The sequence below is a fragment of the Gorilla gorilla genome, chromosome 14, assembly GCF_029281585.2.
Source record: "Gorilla gorilla gorilla isolate KB3781 chromosome 14, NHGRI_mGorGor1-v2.1_pri, whole genome shotgun sequence".
NCBI classification, from domain to species: domain Eukaryota; kingdom Metazoa; phylum Chordata; class Mammalia; order Primates; family Hominidae; genus Gorilla; species Gorilla gorilla.
Genome location: NC_073238.2, coordinates 58,669,306 through 58,690,581, shown reverse-complemented (window position 1 = coordinate 58,690,581; position 21,276 = coordinate 58,669,306). Strand labels below are relative to the sequence as shown.

Genomic DNA, 21,276 nt, shown 5'->3' with positions numbered 1-21,276 from the left:
GGAGGACCACAGAAGCTGGTGGTGTAATTCAGCACGAGTCTGAAGGCCTGAAAACCCAGCGCTCTGACATCCAAAGTCAGGAGGAGATGGATAAATCATCTCAAGCAGAGAGAGCGAACTCTTCCTTCCTCTGTCTTTGTTCTACTCCGGCCCTCAGTGGATTGGATGAGACCCACTGACACTGGGGAGGGCCACCTGCTTTACTCAGCTCACCAATTCAAATGCTGATCGTTTCCAGAAACCCTCAGAGACACTCCCGGAAATCATGCTTTACCATCCATCTTGACATCCTTTAGCCCAGTCAAGTTGACCCATCAAATTAAGGATCACAATGCCTCTCATTCTTTCCTTCACTCCACCCATGCATCTGAATGTGATGAGATATCTATGGAACTACTCTATATACTATATAGCTCGGGATGCCATAACATAGTTCCTACTGCCTGGGAGCAGAGAAAAGCAAGTAAGCAATTGTCATCTAGAGAAAGTCCTGGGTGAGTGTGAGTTTAAGGGGTAGCCTGCTGGAGCTAAAGAGGAAGTGACTAGCTCTGCTGGAGATGAGGCGAGGGAGGGGATACAAGGGGAAGGAAGGAAGAGCGGTATAAAAGCAGAGCCACGTGAATTGGGACAGCCTCTCAGGGAACTGGGTCTTGCAGCCAAAGCCGAGGCTGCTCACCGTAGAAGAGGCTGGCAACATGGCAGGCGGCAGGCTCCGGGGCCACCAAGAGAGCTGAGGCAGGCAGGCGGGCCTGTGCCCAGACTCCTTGGGAATCCTATGTTGACATTCGTGGGGCAGTGTGGGTTGGGGGCCAGGGCCTGGGCAGGGGCCACGGCTGATACTGCAGCACAGAGGCCACTTGGGCAGCTGTAGCCATGGACACTGGCAGGAGGGAGCGGGTCTGAGAAATATTTAGGAATGAAAGGGTGGATGGAATGTGATGGGTTAGGAAAGAAAGGGAGGGCCAACGACTGGTGCTGTGTGGGCAACCCGCGTGTTCCGGGTCAAGAAGCTGAGTTCAGTTTTGAGTTGGTTACGGGGCAGCCCTGTGGGGAAAACCAGCAGGCAGTTGGTCATTGGGATTTGGGGCTGGGATGGGGAGGAGCGGCTGCCGCTGAGCTTTATGCATAACACTGTCCCGGGGAAGGGGCCCTGCCGCATCCCAGTGCACCGCCTACAACTGTGGGCAATTCCTTTTCTCTCTCTGTGCCCCAGCTTCCTCCTCTGTAGCGTGGAGTGCATTAGGTTGGTGAGGATTGAATGAGCCATGCTCGGTGCGTGTTAGCTATTGTTATGACTGTTTGGGATTCTGCAGGTTGTTAAGTGGTGGCTGAAACCTTGGGTGGATGCGACAGCCCAGGGACAGAATTGTGAGTGAGCCGGGAGAGGCCCCAGGACAGCGACGAGCCTCGGTGGGCAAGAATGTTTTCTCACTCCGATTCTGAGTATCTGAGGCAAGATGATGCAGAGAGGCTGTGGCTTAAAATCTCTTTAAAATAAATTCTCACCAGACCTATATCTAAGCATATAAATAACTGAGTTTTATAAGCAATCTGAATTAAACATTTACTCGTGATGTTTCTGAACAAACAAAGCGACACAGTAAACACTGTATAGGACATTTGGAGGCACCCAGGGACACTGCTGAATCCACGCCTCGCTGGTAAGGAGTTGCATGACATTGGGGAGTCAACCACACTCTCTAAGCCTGAGTTTATTCACCGTAAAATGAATCGGTTGGATTAGAATCATGGCTTGGTTTCCTTTCAGCTCTGGGTCTAGCTTTTTTTTCTTCTTCCAGATGGAGTCGTCCTCTGTTGCCCAGGCTGGAATGCAATGGCACGATCTCGGCTCACTGCAACCTCCGCCTCCCAAACTCAAGTGATTCTCCTGGCTCAGCCTCCAGCATAGCTGGGATTACAGATGCCTGCCACCGTGCCCAGCTAATTTTTCTATTTTTTAGTAGAGACACGGTTTCACTATGTCGGCCAGGCTGGTCTCGCACTCCCTGACCTCAGGTGATCCGCCCGCCTCAACTTTCGAAAGTACTGGGATTACAGGCGTGAGCTACCACGCCTGGCCGGAGCTAGCATTAAGGGCAATGAAATGTGAACCTGGTTTTAGTTACCCGATATACTTGAAAATTAAATGTCAGGTCTTCTTTAAAAGCATGGATACAGAAGGCAGGCGGAAGGAGACAGTGGAGTCGCCGGCGCGCAAGTCTAGGAGTCGGCCAGCCGCTGCGCTGAGGCCACTCCGACTCTGACTCTGACCCTGGCTGGTTCCCAGTGTTACCAGAAAGGAGGGTCGGTGGGTCACTCGGTCAGCAGCCCAGCCTCCCAGACGTGACAGCTGCTGTGCTGGAAGCGCGCACACGCCCACTGTGTCCGGAATTGGTGGGTTCTTGGTCTCACTAACTTCAAGAATGAAGCCGCGGACCCTCACCGTGAGTGTTACAGCTTTTAAAGGTGGCGCGCCTGGAGTTTGTTCTTTCTGAAGTTCGGATGTGTTTGGAGTTTGTTCTTTCTGGTCGGTTCGTGGTCTCGCTGGCTCAGGCGTGAGGCTGTAGACCTTCGCGGTGAGTGTTACAGCTCTTACAGCAGCCCGTCTGAAGTTGTTCATTTCTTCTGGTGGGGTCGTGGGTTCGCTGGCTTCAGGAGTGAAGCTGCAGACCTTCACAGCAACTGTTACAGCTCATAAAAGCAGTGTGGACCCAAAGAGTGAGCAGTGGCTCATTTGCAAAGAGCCAAAGAACAAAGCTCCAAAGTATGGAAGGGAACCTGAGCCAGTTGCCACTGCTGGCTCAGGGCAGCCTGCCTTTATTCTGTTATCTGGCCCTACCCACGTCCTGCTGATTGGTAGAGCCCAGTGGTCTGTTTTTGTCAGGGCACTGATTGGTGCGTTTACAATCCCTGAGCTAGACATAAAGGTGCTCCAAGGCCCCACCACAGGAGCTAGATACAGAGTGTCCATTGGTGCATTCATAAACCCTGAGCTAGACACAGGGTGCTGATTGGTGTGTTTACAAACTTTGAGCTAGATACCGAGTGCCGATTGGTGTATTTACAATCCCTGAGCTAGACACAAAGGTTCTCCACGTCCCCACCAGACTCAGGAGACTGAGAGCTCCAGCACTGCGCCTGGAGCAGGAGGCAGTGCTCTTCGGGGAGGCTTGGGCGGCAGAGGAGCCCACGGAGGGGGTGGGAGGCTCAGGCATGGCGGGCTGCAAGTCCCGAGCCCTGCCCCGCGGGAAGGCAGCTAAGGCCCTGCGAGAAATCGAGCGCAGCGCCGGTGGGCTGGCACTGCTGGGGGACCCAGTACACCCTCCGCAGCCGCTGGCCCGGGTGCTAAGCCCCTCATTGCCCGGGCCGGCAGGGCCGGCCGCCTGCTCCGAGTGCGGGGTCCGCCGAGCCCACGCCCACCCGGAACTCACGCTGGCCCGCAAGCACCGCGCGCAGCCCCGGTTCCCGCCCGCGCCTCTCCCTCCACACCTACCCGCAAGCTGAGGGAGCCGGCTCCGGCTCCGGCCTTGGCCAGCCCAGAAAGGGACTCCCACAGTGCAGCGGCGGGCTAAAGGGCTTCTCAAGTGCCGCCAAAGTGGGAGCCCAGGCAGAGGCGGCGCCGAGAGCGAGCGAGGGCTGTGACGACTGCCAGCACGCTGTCACCTCTCACCATGACCACTGCAAACACAGTCGCTGCCCTTGTTGTGTTTCCAGTTAGTTGAGGAAGCGAGATAGTGAACAAGTTCCAGAAATGAATGAAAAAATTCTAAGGCCATGGGTGAGTCACTGAATTTCTCTGGGCTTCAATTTCCTTCCCTGTAAGATGAGATATAAAATGTTTAACTCAAGGGCTGTTATGAGAGTAAATGTGCTAACGTGGTTTATTCGCATTTGGCGGGGCTTGTGGAGATGCATTCAGTACCAGGAGAGTTAAATAAATGAGGACAGAGTGGTCAAGTTATAAGGACATGAAGGCAGGGTGAATGAATCTTCAAACAGCAGAATGGTGGCCCCCAAGAGTTGCAAGCAGTGGGCTGCAAATTCAGTTCCTGATTCCAAGCTATCAAAGAAAGAAGGAAAGATGATCAGTCTGATGGCATTGCTTCTGGCTTTGAATTTTTCAACAGCTTCCTGTGGCTCTTAGATAAAATCCCAGCCCCTTCCTCTGTCTCACACCCTCCTCTCCTCTTGCCAGCTCTTCAGTTCCACAGCACGGAGAAACCAAATTTCTCCCTTTCTGGGGCCAGCTGTGTGCTGTCTCATTCTTCATTCCCAGCTCTGCTCACCAGCCCCTTCCTCTGTGACTCTTCTCCGCCCTGGGTCAGTCGCCGGAGGCTTCCTCGTGCGCTCCCCTTGCCTGCCTGTAAATGTGGGCCTGTCTTCTGTCTAGTCACCACCCCATCCCTCTCAGGGTGCTTGACACCGAGTAGGTGTTCGGGAAATGTCAGTAGAATGAGCGGATCTGCTGAAAGTACACAGTTTTCCCCATCCTGAGATCTCCGTGTCAGGATCCCCCCGGATCTTCAGAAAGAGAGAGCCACGTAACGTGGTGGACACACCGCTTGGCCCAGGGCCTGTCTGCTCAGATTGCAAAAATGGTGATCTAAGAGGACCGAAGGAGGTTGGTGGAGAAACAATTTGAGATGATGAGACCTGAAGTGGGAGTTTACTGAAAGCAGGGAGGGAAAGGAGAAGGGGCAAACAGTGAGTTTTAAGGTAGTTTACACAAAACTTGCAAAGGGCGCATTAGGAAGCCTGCTTTCTATGACCACCGCCTGTAAGGTACATCTGTAAAAGTTAGTGAGGTTTTTGGAAGTAAACAAAAGGTCAGCCCCAGAAAAGAAAGCCGAGGACAGTACAAACCCATAGAGTCAGGGGACACATTAAGGCAAAGATCACAAAGGTGAAGGGCCAGTAACTAGTCATGAATTATCCACAGTGTAGACGGCTAACAGGAAATCAGAAGTTCACATGGTAAAAGCTTTTCAGACATGTTGAGCTGGGAAGATGGTATATATGGTAAACCTCAAGGTAAAATATCGCCAGAACCTTGAAAAGTCATAGCAACCACTCCACACAGCATTTCACAACTAGACAGTGCTCCAAAGATCTTTATTTCCTCTCTCTCTCCCTCCCTCCCCTCCCCCCTCCCTCTCTCTCTCTCTCTCTCTCTCTCTCTCTCTCTCTCTCTCTCTCTCTCTCTCCCTCTCTCCCTCTCCCCCTCACTGTTACTCTGCCACACTGGAGAGAGTTGCTTCAAAACAGTAGAACATGTCCTTTTCAGACATCTTCCACAGTAACGATTCCAGAATCTTCACACCATACTGCTTGTTGAATTACATTGGATTCAAAGGATTGGAGATGTGTAGTTTTCAGATGTAGGGAAGACATGCTAAGTTTAATGACATAGGTCAGCATTTCAGGTGGTTTAAAAAGAATTATTGGCCGGGCGCAGTGGCTCACACCTGTAATCTCAGCACTTTGGGAGGCTGAGGAGGGCGGATCACTTGAGGCCAGGAGTTTGAGACCAGCCTGGCCAACACAGTGAAACCCTGTCTCTACTAAAAATACAAGAAATTAGCTGGGCTTGGTGACACGTGCTTGTAATCCCAGCTACTCTGAAGGCAGAAGCAGGAGAATTGCTTGAACCCTGGAGGCGGAGGTTGCAGTGATCCATGATCATGCCACTACACTCTAGCCTGGGCAACAGAGCAAGACTCCGTCTCAAAAAAAAAATTACCCACGCACACAAAAATTACCACTTGTAAAAATATTTACTTGCCAATTAAAAAATGATCCAGAGCCTACATGAAAAAAAACCTTAGGGCTTTAAGACAATACTGTTTTCCATGTGAGCCATCACAGTGAGATGACTTCCAGGAAAATCCTCAGGCCCCATGCGGTGTGTTCATAAAAGTGTGTGATGGTGCCTTCCTCCATTGGAGTATTGTTCTGTTGTGGGCCCTGTGTCTTCTATAGGACATGGATAAACTCAGAATGCTTTCAGGGGGAAAGCGATCATGCTTTCAGGAAGGAGAAGACCCTCAAAGTTATGAGATGTGGGAAAAAACGGAAGCAAGATTCCATTCATGCCACCATCCACCTTCCCACCCAAACCGGAAACTTGCTACTAATTGTAGACTCTTGTACTTTACTCAGTCCCTCTGGGATCCAAGAACCGCTCTCCATTCCCTAGGGTTCCCAGCTGAGTTCTGGTGCCTGCTGTGTCTCCCGCGGCTTCCTCCGGGCTGGCTCACCTCCACCCATCTTCCACACAGCTATCAGAGGGAGCTTTCTAAGATGCACCTCTGTGTGTGTCCCCTCTGTTAAAATCCTTAATGAATACTCATGCGTTCCCCATCTGACCCAAGCCTTTCATGATCTGACCCACACTCACTGTGAAGCCTTCTCCTAGGTCCCCATTCACAGGCACCCTGGGTTCTGGCCAGGCCATACGCCCAGCAGGTTCCTCACCAGGCCAAGTGCCTTCTCCTCTCCATGCTTCTGCACCTGCAGGGTGCGCTAGGACAGAAATTCAGCTTCAAGACTGCAAGGACAGAAACTCACACTCAAACAAAAAGAGAAACGATCAACATGAATACAGTAGTATATGCCCAACTAGAAGGTAACCCTCAGTGAAAAACATGTCCCAGTAAAATTTCTGCCCCACCCCAATTTTTTCCTAAGTTGAATATGTATGCTTATTGGGATAGGGAGGAGATGGCAGAATAGTTTCAACTCTGCAGCCTCTCAGTCTCCTGAATTCAGAGGCAAGAGACAGTTTTTGTCACTAGTGGAAGATCCCCAGGGAAGACTCTGAGGGGCTGTGGCCAGGGAATAGGAGCATACTCTGATTTGCTACCCTGTACCAGAGAAGGACGGCACTGTTCTGAGATCCTACTAGGACCACGTGGAGGGAGGGAAGCAGGGAAGGCAGCTCTTCAAAGGAAAGGATGCTTGGAGACAGAACACTGGACTTCTTTCTTGCAAGCCTTCCCCAACCTCCCCAGGAGTTGAGCGCTTCCTCCTGGGTGCTTCCGGAAGTCGTCATTAATACCTCTCTTCCAGCATGAGTTATGGCACCACTGTGGTTTTTCTGATGATGTGCCTTCTCATCCATCCAATTCAAGTTCCCAGCAGGCAGTAATTTTGTCTGTCTGCCCTCCATATCCACCCTCCACCCTTTCCCCACTGCTCTCCCATGTGGATGGCACCCTGGTGTCCTGTGCCCTCTGGCTTCTGGGGGCATTTGGCCAATGCGGCTCACCATCAGCAGGAGATGAGAGCTGAGCTCTTGGTCTCTCTGGCAGCTTCCCTACAGGGTTCCTGTGAGCTGGTGGCCTCCTGACTAAAGGCGACAGCCTCTCTAGCTACATATACCCCCCCACATAGCTTCAGGTTCTGGAAGCAGCTCCCTTCCCTCAGCCTTGCCCACCTTGTTCTGCTGTTCATGGCCCTGGAGTCTGCACTGTCTCCTTAGGGTTCCCTATACTCTTCCCACACTGAATCAATATGTCCTTTATTAAACTCTTCTCCTATGAGCCAATCGGGGTGTGCCCTCTACCACCCTGGTTCCTGCCTGGACTGTGGCACACAGTGTCCTGTTCATCTTCATTGCCCCAGGATCCAGCTCAGTGCCTTCCACACCACAGGTACTGAATAAGCTCATGGACTATGGAATGATTAAACGTCAGCTCGATATGGGAGTATTGAGACCTATATAGAAAATGGATCAGAGTAGCCGCCTTCAAAATTTTTTTGACCAGGTCTCATAGTAAGAAATATTTCATAATGCAATGCAGTAGACACATCATAATTATATATAACTGAACAAGAAATTTCATGAAGGAAGACTTACTTTTCTATGTGCAATGCCCTGTGGTCTTTTCTATTTCATTCTGCTCTATTTCAATTTTCAAATGAAATTCTCATTATGGTCCGCTGCATTGATTTCACGGCATGCGAAATGATAGCAACCCACAGGTTAGGAAGCATGAGCCTAGTGATGTTTAGCTTTCCCTCTAGGTTGGAGAATCTGTGATTCCTGAAGTAGAATTCGAAGGCACAATGAATGAGGATGCAGTAATGTCGCAGTGACGATGCATTTAGTGGGAGTTGACTTTATTGCCTTGAAAAAGCAAAGGAGGGCAGGCGAGGGGGCTCATGCCTGTAGTCTCAGCACTTTGAGAGGCCGAGGCAGGCAGATCACTTGAGGTCAGGAGTTCAAGACCAGTCTGGCCAACATGGCAAAACCCCATCACTGCCAAAAATACAAAAAAATTAGACAAGTGTGGTGGCACGCGCCTGTAGCCCCAGCTATTCAGGAGGCTGAGGCAGGAAAATCACTTGAACTTGGGAGGCGGAGGTTGCAGTGAACCAAAATTGCGCCACTGCACTCCAGCCTGGGCAACAGAGCAAGACTCCATCTAAAAAAAAAAAAAAAAAAAAAAAAAAAAGCAAAGGAACTTGCCATTCTATCTTCAGTTTTTCATAGAACTCTTACTCAAAGTTGGCTTTGTTTTAGGTAAACCTAATTTGGGAGCAAGGAGGTGGGGAGATTGGAGTCCTTTTTTTTTTTTTCTAAGACAGGGTCTCACTCTGTTGCCTAGGCTGGAGTACAGTGGTGAAATTTCAGCTCACTGCAATCTCCACCTCCCGGGTTTAAGCAATTCTCCTGCCTCAGTCTCCCAAGTAGCTGGGATCACAGGTACCCACCACCACGCCCTGCTAATTTTTTGTATTTTTAGTAGAGAATGGGTTTCACCACATTGGCCAGGCTAGTCTCGAACTCCTGGTCTCAAGTGATCCACCCGCATTGACTTCCCAAAGTGCTGGGATTACAGGCATGAGCCACCACGCCTGGCCCTGGAGTTCATAATGCATGCCAATGTCCATGAGCAATTTTAAGCATCAGGTTCATAAGCATTAGTGTCTAGGAACCACAGACCCTGAGAGCCAGCCGCGCCTATGAGGGTTCAGGGTGAGCCTGAAGTGGAGGCTAATCAGGTGAGCTTGCCTCAGGCCTCCTGGAGCACTTCCCTGTGTCCTTGCTGGCACCAGCAGCTTCTCTTTAGCAAACACATTTCTTAGTGCCCTGGTTATGTGCAGGGCTAGACTGAATGCGCAACACAGGCCCATCCACATCGCCAGGGCTCTGCGACCCACTTGCGGTTGGATATTCTCTCAATGCTTCAAACTCAGCTGAAGTCTGTGATCTTGTCCACCTCAAAAATCGTATGATTCTATTTTAAAAACTGAGTTACGTATGTTCACTAAAATGGAATCTCCCCTCTTAATTCACTCCCTGTCATTCTTCTGGTATCTAAACCGTAAGGCCAAGTTAAAAGGGTAGAAGATGATCATAGATATATAGCTGTGATTCTGAGTCAAATTCCCAAACCCTGTCATCACCTCCCTGCAAGGTTCTTGAGAGAGAAAAATGCAAAAAAGGTAAGCCTCAGTAGGTGGGCTTGTGGCCAGGTGGGGGCATTGGGCTCAAATTTCCAAGGGGAGCCCTGGCAAGCTGGGTAGACACCCCCATTTCCTTGTTTCCTCATCATCCTTCAAATTCATATGAGCACCTACAATCTTTCAAGCATAGGGGAGAGAACAGTGAACAAAACAGAGCCCCTGTCCTCCTGAAGCTTATATTCTAGTTGGGGAAACAGAAAATAAATAAATAAAGATATATATACCAGCATAGGAGATGGTGGTTAGTGCTGTGCAGAAATCTGCTACGGCACGTGGTGGGCAGAATGTGTGTGTGTGTGTGCGCGCACGTGCATGTACATGCTTTATTATAGTTAGTGGTGTCAGTGAGGGCTTTTTGAGGAGTGACATTTGAAGAAAGAGCTGAGTGAATTTCAGTCATGGAAATATTGAGGGGAAAAGCATCGGGTGAAAGGAAGAGCATGTGCAAAGGCCCTTTGGTCTCACGCCGGGGGGGTGGAGGCAGGCTTCGGGCCTTATCATAGAGGTCTGGGCAGCGTCATTTCTCCTCCCCCTCAACCCTTGCCAAACCCTGGCCACTTTTTGGACACATACTCAACAATTTTTTAAATTATTATTTTTAATTGTGGTGAAATGCACATAAATTTAACATCTTAGCCATGTTTAAGTGTACAATTTGGCAGCATTAAATATATTTATTATTGTGCAACCGTCATCATCACCCATTTCCGGAATGTTCTCATAATCCCAAACCAGAACTCTGTGCCCAGGAAACACCAACTCCCCGTTCCTTCCTCCCCTGAGCTGCTGGCAGCCACTGTTTCCTTTCTGTCTCTATAAATGGGACCACTCCAGGTACCTCACACAAGTGGAATCACACAGTATCTATCTTTTTGTGAGTGGCTTATTTCGCTTAAGCATAATGTTCTCCAGGTTCATCCATGTGGGGGCATGTGTCAGAATGTCCTTCTTTTTCATTGACGAATAGTGTTCCATGGGTGTGGATGTGCCACGTTCAGTTTACCCGTTCATCCTCTACGGTCGGTGGACACCTGGGTTGCTTCTGCCCCTTGGCTATAGTGGATAATGCCGCTATGAACATGGCTGTACAAGCATCTCTCCAAGTCCCTCTTTCAGTTCTTTTGGGGACATTCCTAGAAGTAGATAGACAGTTTTAGCTCCCTTTTCCTTGAGTTGATCCACTGTGCTTTGCACGCTGCCCCTTGTTAGTTTGTGTCACTGTTAGGGAGAGCGTGTTGATCAGCTCACCTGTTTCCCTCCTCTCAGCTGTAAGTTCCTGGGGAATAGGGAGTGGTGCTTGGCACTACACCCCCTGATGCCATGGAAGGCGCACAGTCTGTGCCCAACAGGATTTATTCAGTGAGCAAGTCTGGAAAGGGCTGCTCCAGAAGGAGGGTGAAGGCTGGGCTGCACAGAGCCTGCACCTTCTTTGTATTTTTACATTGGGCTTCTCTGACTGCCCCTAAAATAAAAATGGGGATAATCCATCTTCCTGTGAGAGAAATGAAAACCCATGAAGACTAAATGTCCTGTCCGCTGTCCAGGTGCAGTGAGGGGCGTGGCCAGGACCAGAATCCCTGCTTCCCTGTTCTCTAGTCAGTGCTGCTGCTGGAAACCAGAGTCTTCTTTTGTTTTCCCTGTCACCTCTGGGTGCCTCTCTCTCCCCTCAAAGGTCAGAGCAGTGTCAAGGACAGAAGAGAGAGTAGATCCAGCCTTGGCCCTGCTAGGCTGGGCAGCCTGGCAGGTAGAGTCAGCAGGGGTAGAGCTTGCTTTCCTGTTCACGATCTTCAACCAAGTTCAGGGAGGTCTGAGTACTGAGGCCTTCATAGCCACTGCACCCCAGGTAGCTCAGGAGAACCTCCGAGTGCAGGAGTGCAAAGGCTGGCATTCTTCAGGCTCTGAGGCTCTCCCTCCCGGTGGAGGTGAACTGCTTCTTATTGGTGTGGACAAGACTGTGGGTATGTGTCTGAGTGTGTGGAGGTGATACAGAGAGGCCTAAGGGGTGTGTGTGTGTGTGTGTGTGTGTGTGTGTGTGTGTGTGTGTGTGTCAGGGGGTGAGTGTGTGTATGAGAGAGGCAGAGGCAGCAGGAGAGAAAGAGAGCGCAATGCAGAGAAGAAGGCAGAACCTTCCTCATAGAGTTTTGGGGGTTACGTGATCTGAAAAGCACTTGGAACAGTACCTTGCTCACAGCAATGGCTGCGTTGATGATTTTTATTGTTATAGAGGCACAGACACAGAGAAAGGCAGAGAGGGAGAGGGGAGAGTGAGGAAGGAAGGTGGGAGGCGGCAGGAGCGAGGAAGAACTACATTCTGGAAACCTCAGAGATTTAACAAAAGGGTGGAATCTGGGAAAAGCTCCCCTGCCTGCTTGTTCTCTTATAAAGCTGATTATGCTTACCTTCCTCCCCCATGGTATTTTAAACTTAAATAACACAGTCTCCATTGTGTAAAGCAAAATAATTTTCCAGATTCCCTGTGTACCTCAGTGCACCATGCTTAGGGAATCTGCCCGGCAACACAGACAGACTGTGGGAGTCTGCCGCGGAGGCTGCGTCCCCCGCTTGCTGGTTAGGGTGCTCCTGTGTGCCCAGCCTTCCAGGCCTGGCCTCCCCCCAGCCCCCCAGCCAGCCCCCAAAACAAATCATTTGGGCTTTATCTTATCTTTAGCAGGAGAATGCTTCCCAGATGTGTAGGATTAATGGTGAATATTACACAGCATCCCCTGGACAGAGATGGGTCCTGGGTGACTCCAGGCCCTAAAAACCTTTCTCCAGCGTGGACTAGCGGGGAGCTCCAGCCCCCACCTGAGAGTGGAAGGAGCATCCCCTCCCTGCTTTGCGATGGCTCCAGAGACAAGACGTGTGCCCCGCCCCCACGCCACATCGTCTACTTTGATTTACAGCACAGCCATCACAGGGGGACCTTTTTGGTTAACATTTACAAAAGTGCTTTCTGTCTGGTTTCTAGATGGAGACTGACAGGATCCTGGCTTGGGGGCCTTCCGGCAGGGCTGGTTGCTGGGCTGGCAGGCTCTGGCGCTCCCCTTCCCCAGAACTGACTTTGTCCCTGGCAGCCATGGTGGCTGCACTAACCACATTCTTCCTCCACCTTTGCACTAAGAAAAGCAAATAAGCAGACCAAAGAACTGTTTGCATTTGCCCCAGATGCTCCCTGGCTGCGGGAAGAGGTCAGTAGGGAGCATGCAGGGAGAGGGGAAGGGAGACCAGCTTCTGCAGGGAGGGCACGCTGGCCACCTAGGCCTGGGGAGGGACGAAGGGAAGGCTTGTCCAGCCCAGCACAAGCCTGCGGAGGGGCACTGTGGGCACAGTGCATGAAGTCTGAAGAGGTGATGTGCTAGATACCCCAATCCCTGGCATATTCTGCATTTCAAAACAGAGAATAAGTAGTCTTGCCACTATAAAGTGGCAAGAGCTGTTCCTTAGCAAGAGAAAGAGACAGAAACAAAGACAGAGAGAAACAGACACAGAGAGACAGAGACGGAGACAGAAAAATACACAGAGAAACGGAGAGACAGAGAGAGAGACATACAGATAGACAAAGGCGTAAAGAGGCCCCCCCCGCACCCTAGGGATATGTTGTCAAGGGTGGCTTTTTTGTTATGAAGATTTGCAGCCTATTTTGCACGGCTGGCCGGCCTGGGCCTCCTGCGGTCATTGCTGCCCCAGGGAAGGCTGCTTGCTGGCTTCCTCCCATCCCCTTGCCACTGGCAGCAAAACCAAGCTGGGTTATGACATCAGCGACTTTTCCCCTTCTCAGCCTCGGGGTAGATGGGCCAGGTTGGAAAGCAGCAGGAAACTTTTCCAACACTAACAAACAATGAGCTCAGGTAGCAAGCCCTGATATTAGAAAACGGGAGAGACTCTTAGGGGTTTCACTCAGCCTGAAAGGGAGCCATGTCTTTCCCAGAGCCAAGTCCCAGTCCCTTTTCAGGGCAGCCGGCCAAGCTGGGAGATTGGGAGCTGGAAAGATGTCCCCTGAAATACAGGTTTGGTGACTCTAACCGTGAATGGCCCCGATTCACAGGGGAGGGTTGCTGTTCCTTTGCCATCCTTTGCCTATTTGCAGCACTTGCTGAAAGATAGAAAGAAACACCCAGACAGGAGCTTGGGCTGTATAGGCAGGGGACAAATGAAATGTTTTCCTACTGTGTAAAAAGTCCAAGTGTTCCCATATATGCAGAGCTTGGAACAATGTCATCAACTCCTCTTCGTTTTTTTCCAAATAACCTCCTTTAAGACACAGCAAACAGCAGTGCTGCGGAGGTATGTCTAATTGCAGATACATTTTGTTCATCATCATATTGAACGTCGTTGCGTGTTCCAGCAGCCATCAACTTCCTCAGGAGGAAAATTCAATTGTGCACTGAGCGACAGCGTGAAGAGACCGGGCCAAGCAGGCAGGGTGCTGCAGGTCAACAAGGTGCTGCTGTGCTCCTGAAGCCTTCAGGAGCCTCAGCCTGGGAGCTCAGGAAAGGGTGGGGCTCCAGCCCACCTGGCTTTCTGCCTTACTGAGCTCCAAACACAGGCTTGTTCCACGTCACGGAGAGCCCTTATCCTGCATGTGCATCTCGCTCCCTGACAAGCCTATTTGTGCCTTGTCACCAGAAATGTACCTTTTTTCTTCTCTCATCTGTCCCTGACACCCCCAGCTTATCTAGCCGGAAGAGAGGCTATCAAAATGGTAATAGCCAGATGGAAAACAAGGAAAAATAAGCCCTTTCCCATAAGGAAGCAATACGGATTTTGGAACCGGAGAAATTTCTACTATTCTCCCAACATCATTCCCTCCGCCTTGGGTGTGCTTCCGAGAGGGTTGGACATGTCACCTGCCGTACCCTAGGACTGGCTGAGGGAAGACACACCTGGAGATTTCCTGTAAATGAAAAAGTGAATCACTAAAAGGGGGAGCTGTCATCCCCTGGCATTTCTCTGTGCACAGGCGACCTAGTGTTGGGATGGCAGCAGAACCCAGACAACTGAGCCAACAAGTGGAGGGAAGCCCTCACTAGCCTGCATTCGACTTGTGTGAGAGAGAAGTGAACGTTTACGTGCAAAGCCACTGAGCTTTTGTTGTTGTTCCTGCAGCACAGGGCATTCTAACCTGCCTAATACTGAAACGAGTACTGTTAGGCTCAATCTGTGAAGAGGAGAACATAAAAGACCTGCATATTCTCTTTTAGGTCCTAAAAATGCAGTGCTCTCTTCTTGGCCTTGCTCTGACCAGGCTGTTTAAAATCTGTCACCCCGCCAGTTGCCACTGTATTATCTTGCTTTATTTTTCTTCATAGTATTTATTGATAATTTATGTGCTTATTACGTCTCCCTGACTGGAATGTAAGTTTCATGAAGGCCAGGACTTGTGCCTTAAAACAGGGCCTGGCACAGAGTAGGCACTTAATGTGTATTTTTGAAAGTGAATTGTGGGCTGAAAATTCTGATTTTTCAAAAAAGTTAATAAAGGTGAAGGCCTTCCTTGCCTTTATTAAATGCTTAAAATGGATCAGTGGTGGGGTAGAGATGGAAGGAGTCACACACATACTGTACCTTCAACGGGTTTCAGTCTAACTGGGAGACAAAATATAGAAACATGAAACAAGCAGAGAGCAAATCTCTAGGTACATAAGAGTTAATTAAGTACTAAGGGTGTACTTAAATTTGTGAGGGAGAAAGGGGAAGAGGACTGTCCAGGGGTATGGCTAACCACCAAAAACTCTCTGGAGCAGACAGGTTTGGCAGCAGACTGAGAGCAGGGTTCTCCAATTTGAGCTTGCAGAAGAATCACCTGGAAGGCTTCTAAAACCTACACTATTGGCCCCACCCCCAGAGTTTCTGATTCACTAGATCTGGATTATACCTGGGGATCGTTTTTTTTTAGACAGAGTCTTGCTCTGTTACCCAGGCTGGAGTGCAGTGGCACTATCATAGCTCACTGCAACCTCGAACTCCCCGGTTCAAGGGATCCTCCCACCTCAGCCTCCCCAGTAACTGGGATTTCAGGCATGTGCCACCAAGCCCGGCTAACTTTTTTTTTTTTTTTTTTTTTTTGAGATGGAGTTTCATTCTTGTTGCCCAGGCTGGAGTGCAATGGTGCAATCTCAGCTCACTGCAACCTCTGCCTCCTGGGTTCAAGTGATTCTCCAGCCTTGCCTCCTGAGTAGCTAGGATTACAGGCATGTGCCACCACGCCCAGCTAATTTTGTATTTTTAGTAGAGATGGGGTCTCACCGTGTTGGCCAGGCTGGTCTTGCACTCCTGACCTCAGGTGATCCACCCACCTCATCCTCCCAAAGTGCTGGGATTACAGGTGCCCACTGCCGTGCCCAGCTTAATTTCAGTATTTTTAGTAGAGATAGGGTTTCTCTATGTTGGCCAGGCTAGTCTCGAACTCCTGACCTCAGGCAATCCACCCACCTTGGCCTCCCAAAGTGCTGGGATTACAGGCCTGAGCCACCACACCTGGCTTCACCTGTATTTTAAATTGAGTTTTACTGGGTAACAGCCATGGTCATTCATTTACATATTGTCAAAGGCTGCTTTCAAGCTACAACAGCAGAATTTAACAGTCTCAAGACCATATGGCCTGCAAAGCCTAAAATATTTACTGGCCCTTTACAGATAAAGTTTGCTGACCCCTAGAGAGGAAGTCATGGCCCATTGCTGGCAGATGGAAGCCTCAGGACCTGAAGATTTCTCAAAGAAAGGGACCTGCTGCTGACAGCGATTAATATATGTTCACAGCTTGCAGCTGAAGCCTGATGATGGCTGTAGGAGAAAGGACATCACCCAGATGACATTTTGCCTCCAAAGCTCTGGGGACCAATTGTGGAAGAACTGCAGGGATATTATGTTAGAATGTTCTTGTGTCTGGATAGGATGAGAACTGTCTATAACAAAGTGCAGCCCCCATGTCTGAGGGCATGTTTCCTGTGTTTAGGCACTTCCGAAGCAGGGAGCACCTTCAAGGGGCACTGGCCTTCCCCGAAACAGTGTTTGACCTGTGATGATGTCCTGGGGGAGGGGACCTAGGAAAAGACCTTAGCCTTTCCATAAGGCACGATTATTCTCCTCTATAGAGCCTCAAAAGTCGAGTCAAGTAGCAAGCACACTGTGCTCCAGTCTGTGGCCACAGACACACACAAGGACTGGAGCAAAACCAAACATAGTGTATCATCACCGCTGAACCCCCAGGAGCCCCCAGATGCTTCTGAACGTCAAAGGAGAAAGAAGCTGTCAGAGATCAGGTTGAATGTGGTGGGTTAGGTGTGCGGCATTGCCTCTGGGTCCCTGCTTTGGTTTAATTAAACTAAGTCTGGTGGTGAATTGGTTCCCAAATGTTCATTGGTGGATGGGCGGCATCAGAATTGTCTACATCTTTTAAAAAACACGTACGCAAAACCTATGCATGTCTTCCTCTGAGAGTTTGATTTTCAGCAGGCTTGGGGTGGATTCCTACTTTTAAGAACTCCCCACACCCGTCCTAAGTGATTGTGATTCCCAGTAAGTGAATGCTGACAAATTGAACCTGCCAGCATGGACATTTATTTATGAAATAAATGGACATTAATTTCACAGTCTTTCTATGGATTCGAGGTGGTGCTGGATCCACAGGCTCACCTGGCCCCCTAGCTTTCTCTGCAGAATCTGCCAATGTGCCTTCAATCCCAAAAGAAGTCGCTTTTCATGTGCCGATGGAGCTTTTGATTGGCGGTGACTGAGATGGGACTTTAAGTTCTCACCAGGATGCAAAGTGGGGTTCCAACTTTACTGCTTTCTGAACCCTGCTGATCTGTCCCCAACCAAGGCTTGATTTTCTTCTGAAGTGCAGTATTTTTTAAACTGTGGTTGAAATCTATTCATGGGTTATAAAATCAGTTGTTCAGGATGCAACCATTTTAAATTAATTTTTAATTCAAAAAATTAGACTAGAAATTTTTAATTTTAATTCAAAAAACAGACTAGAAAAAAATTAGATTGCATCATGTATGGTAGGGATAAGTGTAATTCTTTCTGTAAAACTTGTTTTGGAGGGTATGTTGTGCATTGGGCTTCTGTGTATTTCTTACTAGGTTTCACAGGGAAACTGCTGTCATCTCTGCAGTACAATATAGATCAACAATGGCGCTAACTTCCTTAAGACAGCTCTCATGTCTGCTTGCAGAGAACAGATGGAAAAAGTCACCAGGGAGGGTAGACTGCCATATACAAGTACTTCAGGGAGGCTACCTGGAAACTAATAGAAAACCAGTTTGTGGGTGATTGCAGAGCCTGGGGAGAGAAATCAATCTTGGACAGTTTTATGGATGGCAGCCAACAGCCTACCATGCTCAGCCCATCGCACCTGACACCTGGGGACAAGCAGGGTCTATCTGGAACGGACTCTGGCCAGGATTCAGTTTCCCTTTCCTCGAAATGGGGATAATCACCCTCTTGACTATTGCTGTTATGGGAAAGGCCAAATTAGGGGAAAAAATTCTGTCCAATAAGGGATGAACCACAAAGCTCAGGCCAGTAATGGCCTCTATGGGTGGTTTGGGAGGTATGCTTGTATGGGCATTAAGGGAGAAAGAGAAGGTCTGCACTCTAATCAAGTCTAGGCAATGTGGGAGTTGGAAAGAGACACGTGGGAACACAGACCCAGTCACCTGAAGGCAAGAGCCTTTCTTTTTCCTCCTCTTGGCAGGCAGCATGGGCTCCCGGGCCCCAAGCAGGATCCCTTAGGGCTGATCTCTTACCACACACTGGTCTGACTTGGTGACCTAGAAGAGGATAGTCAGAGCCAACAGGATGAGGGGACCAGCTTGGAGAGCATCTATTGTATGCCACCCTTGAGTGGCTGGAAATGTCTTCTGCCACTTTCCAAGGGGCTTCGGGCTGGGGAGTGGGAGTGGCAAGGGAACACGGGGTGGTAGACTGTTCCCAGGGCTGCTGATTTTGGAGCAGTCTGACTACCCTCTCTTCTTAGTGGGAAAGAAATGAGGAAGAAGGGGGAAGGGATGCTTTTGGAGGGGAGCTCAAAGGGTGGGAGAAAAGAAAGCCTGAAAGAACATCACTAAAGGGTCTGAAGTTAAAGACTCCAATGAACAAAAAGCCCCCTAATTCAAACAGTGCCACTAACACCAAAACCTGTAAAGTGGTCCAGAGAGACCCTGGTCATGTCTGTCACTTTCCTTTTTAAAGCTCTCATGAAGTTAATGAATGAAAAAAATTGCTAATGCAAAGATGGAAATTAATAAAAACAAAAGCATGCTTCATATTGCAGGGTGACCACCTCTAATCCTACCAGTGATCCTGTGGCTGTCCCTGTAACTTCCTTTGGCAACACCATGCTTTGAGAAGCTGTGGGGAAGGCTGGCCAGGGAGAGAGCCTCACCCCCCAATTCTGCCAGCTGATCCCCCAGAGGGCTGCAAGGCTCCTGATTTACCCAGACCTCTGGAGTGGCTGAGGCTGGGCTCTGGGGTTGGATGGTTCTCACCAAGAGGCCTGGGACATCTGCTTTGTGCTAAGCTCCGAGGCAGACCACAGAGGAGATAATGACTAATCGGACCTTCACATACATTGTACATGCCTTTTCTGAACTGAAAAAGAGAAGAACAAACAAGATAAAAATATTGAAAAAAAAGAAGAAGAATCAAATGTGTAGAAAATGCAAGGTCATTAGAACTGCCCAGGGCTTCATTCAGGCAAAGATCTTGAGGGTCTGGCCAGGGACCTGCTGAGTAAATCTAGCTCTGGTTCCCCTCCCACAGATTCCCTGCGCCTCCTCCAACTGCATAACCAAATCTCCCCACCTCCCAACTTTCCTTGAGCTATTTTGCTGTTTTCTTCACTTTAGTTTTCTCACTATAACCCACACATGGTATAAGGTTGAACGAAGACATTTATTTGTAAAATCAATTCTCAATGGAGGAGAGATTGTATCCATAGAAAGTAAACCAGTGATCGTTCAGAGGGCCACATGCACGCATTAGTGAAACCAAGGGAAAAACCAAAAAGACAGCACTGCTGCGGACGACCCGCGTGGCTACTAATCCTGCCAACAGAAAAGCAAAATGTCCTTTCCGCTTGAGAACACGGATGCACCAAGATGTCCTGTGAGAAGGCAATTTGGTCTGACATCCACGATGAAGTGATCAGGGAACAAGTGGGGGAGCGTTTTTTTCTATTCCGTGTGGCCTGCTTGTTTCCCGCAGAAACTGGCTGACCGCTTCCGTTGTCCTCCCCCCTCCAGTGGGAGGGAGGTGGTGTCAAATCCCTGGCTTTCTCACATGCCCATCCTTATGCTCTGAATGATCTGAAAGATAGCTGAAAAGAGGAAAACACCACAGCTCAGACACCAGACTGCACACAGCTGGAAACCCAGCCCACAGTGAGCCCGGCTTCTGCAGACCCCTGGGCCCTGACGTGTTAGCTCGCAGCTGATTAGATATTTCCTAACAAGGAGTTAAGTTAACAAGAGGTCAGTGAACTTCTTTAAAAAGGCAGCCTCGCTCAGTCGGCTGATGGATGCCTCAGGGATTTATAGATAACTCCTGCTAATTCCACCAGCAGTTAAGGCCAGAAATCCCTCAGGCACTGAGAGGAGATTTGGCCCCCTTCCCCAGCAAAGTTCTGGGGCTGCCTGGGAGAGGGATATGGGCTTTCGTGCAGAAACTGCACTCATTAAACAGGTCAGTGAGTCTGCCTTTTCAAAATGGCTGTGACCTGTAAAACAATGAGCCCTGTGCTGGGAAGGCAGACCAGGTGCTCGGAGCAGCCCACGGGGCCCGGCCTCTGGCTGCCCAGAACCCTCCATGCATGAGTATCTTCCAGCTGCTTGGAACTCTCTGAAAGGCAGCTGTCTCTTATGGAGAGCGGCACTTATTTATTCAGGGCTCAACCTTTAATAACTGGAGTTGTCAAGGGGGTGGGTAGCTTGTAAGCCCACAGAGAACTCCTGGGACCCTTGCCCATGTGGATAAGAGCTGGTTACATAGCTTCAGCCTGCTTCCAGCTATTGGGTTTCAAATGTGTCCCAGGAGCAGAAGATCCCAACTTCTTTTTCACATCTTCCCCAGTGAGCAACCTTGGTCAGTGTTGACAAAGATGATGGTAATGATAAGAGTAACTACCATGTATTGAATGGCTTTTTTTTTTTTTTTTTGAAGGAGGGTGGGTATCATCTCATCTAACCATGTGTAAAAACAGAATAAACACTGAGCTCTCAGGGGTCTTACCCCTTCTCGCCTTCTTAAAGTCATCCTGGAATACATCCAGGATCCACGGTAAAACAGAGTTATCCAGAACCCTAGGAAACAAGCCATTCAAGTTTCATCATCTGGCATCAGTGAGCACATCCTATGTGTCAGACACTGCACTTCAAGGATAGAAAGAGAAATGATGCACAGGGCCTTGGGGAATTGTTCTTGGACAGCTGGGTTTTAAGAGTAGACAAACATGAATGCATTTTTTGGCTTTTTTTCCCTGTAAAAACACTGTACCCATCATCACTAACTTTCTAAATTGGAGATACCAACATATTTCAATGCTAACTTTTCATGAGTGTTCAGTGTCACCATAATGAAAACCAGTAACTGATGAGACGTGCTGTGATCTCATTACAGAGGAGGCAGCGTGTGATCTGACACTGAAATGCTTCTGGTCAGCTGCACTTCTGGGCTCCCATTTCTGCTTCTGATCATTTTTTGGGTCTCTTTCTTCTCATCTCTGGTCACATCTCTTGTATTACTACACCAATCTGCAGTGGGTCCTCTACTATTATTTTGTTGCTGTAGACTAAGCTGAAA

The 21,276-nt window shown here is 49.3% G+C and overlaps 1 protein-coding gene across 4 annotated transcripts in view; it reads right to left on the bottom strand.

The window, feature by feature from the left end:
• Positions 1-3,891: 3,891 nt before the first annotated feature.
• SERP2 (stress associated endoplasmic reticulum protein family member 2) overlaps positions 3,892-21,276 on the bottom strand; it is a 39,743-nt gene continuing 22,358 nt past the window's right edge. For 3 of the 4 annotated variants that reach the window (XR_010130560.1, XR_010130559.1, XM_031001454.3), the window contains one exon: positions 19,353-19,795. Coding sequence is in view for 2 of the 4 variants with exons in the window: in XM_031001454.3 (XP_030857314.1) it covers positions 19,755-19,795 (41 nt within the window). In the remaining 2 variants the exon portion in view is untranslated. Of the gene's footprint in view, positions 4,061-19,352; positions 19,796-21,276 lie in introns of those variants that run through there. The other variant, XM_055359571.2, reaches the window with a different exon arrangement.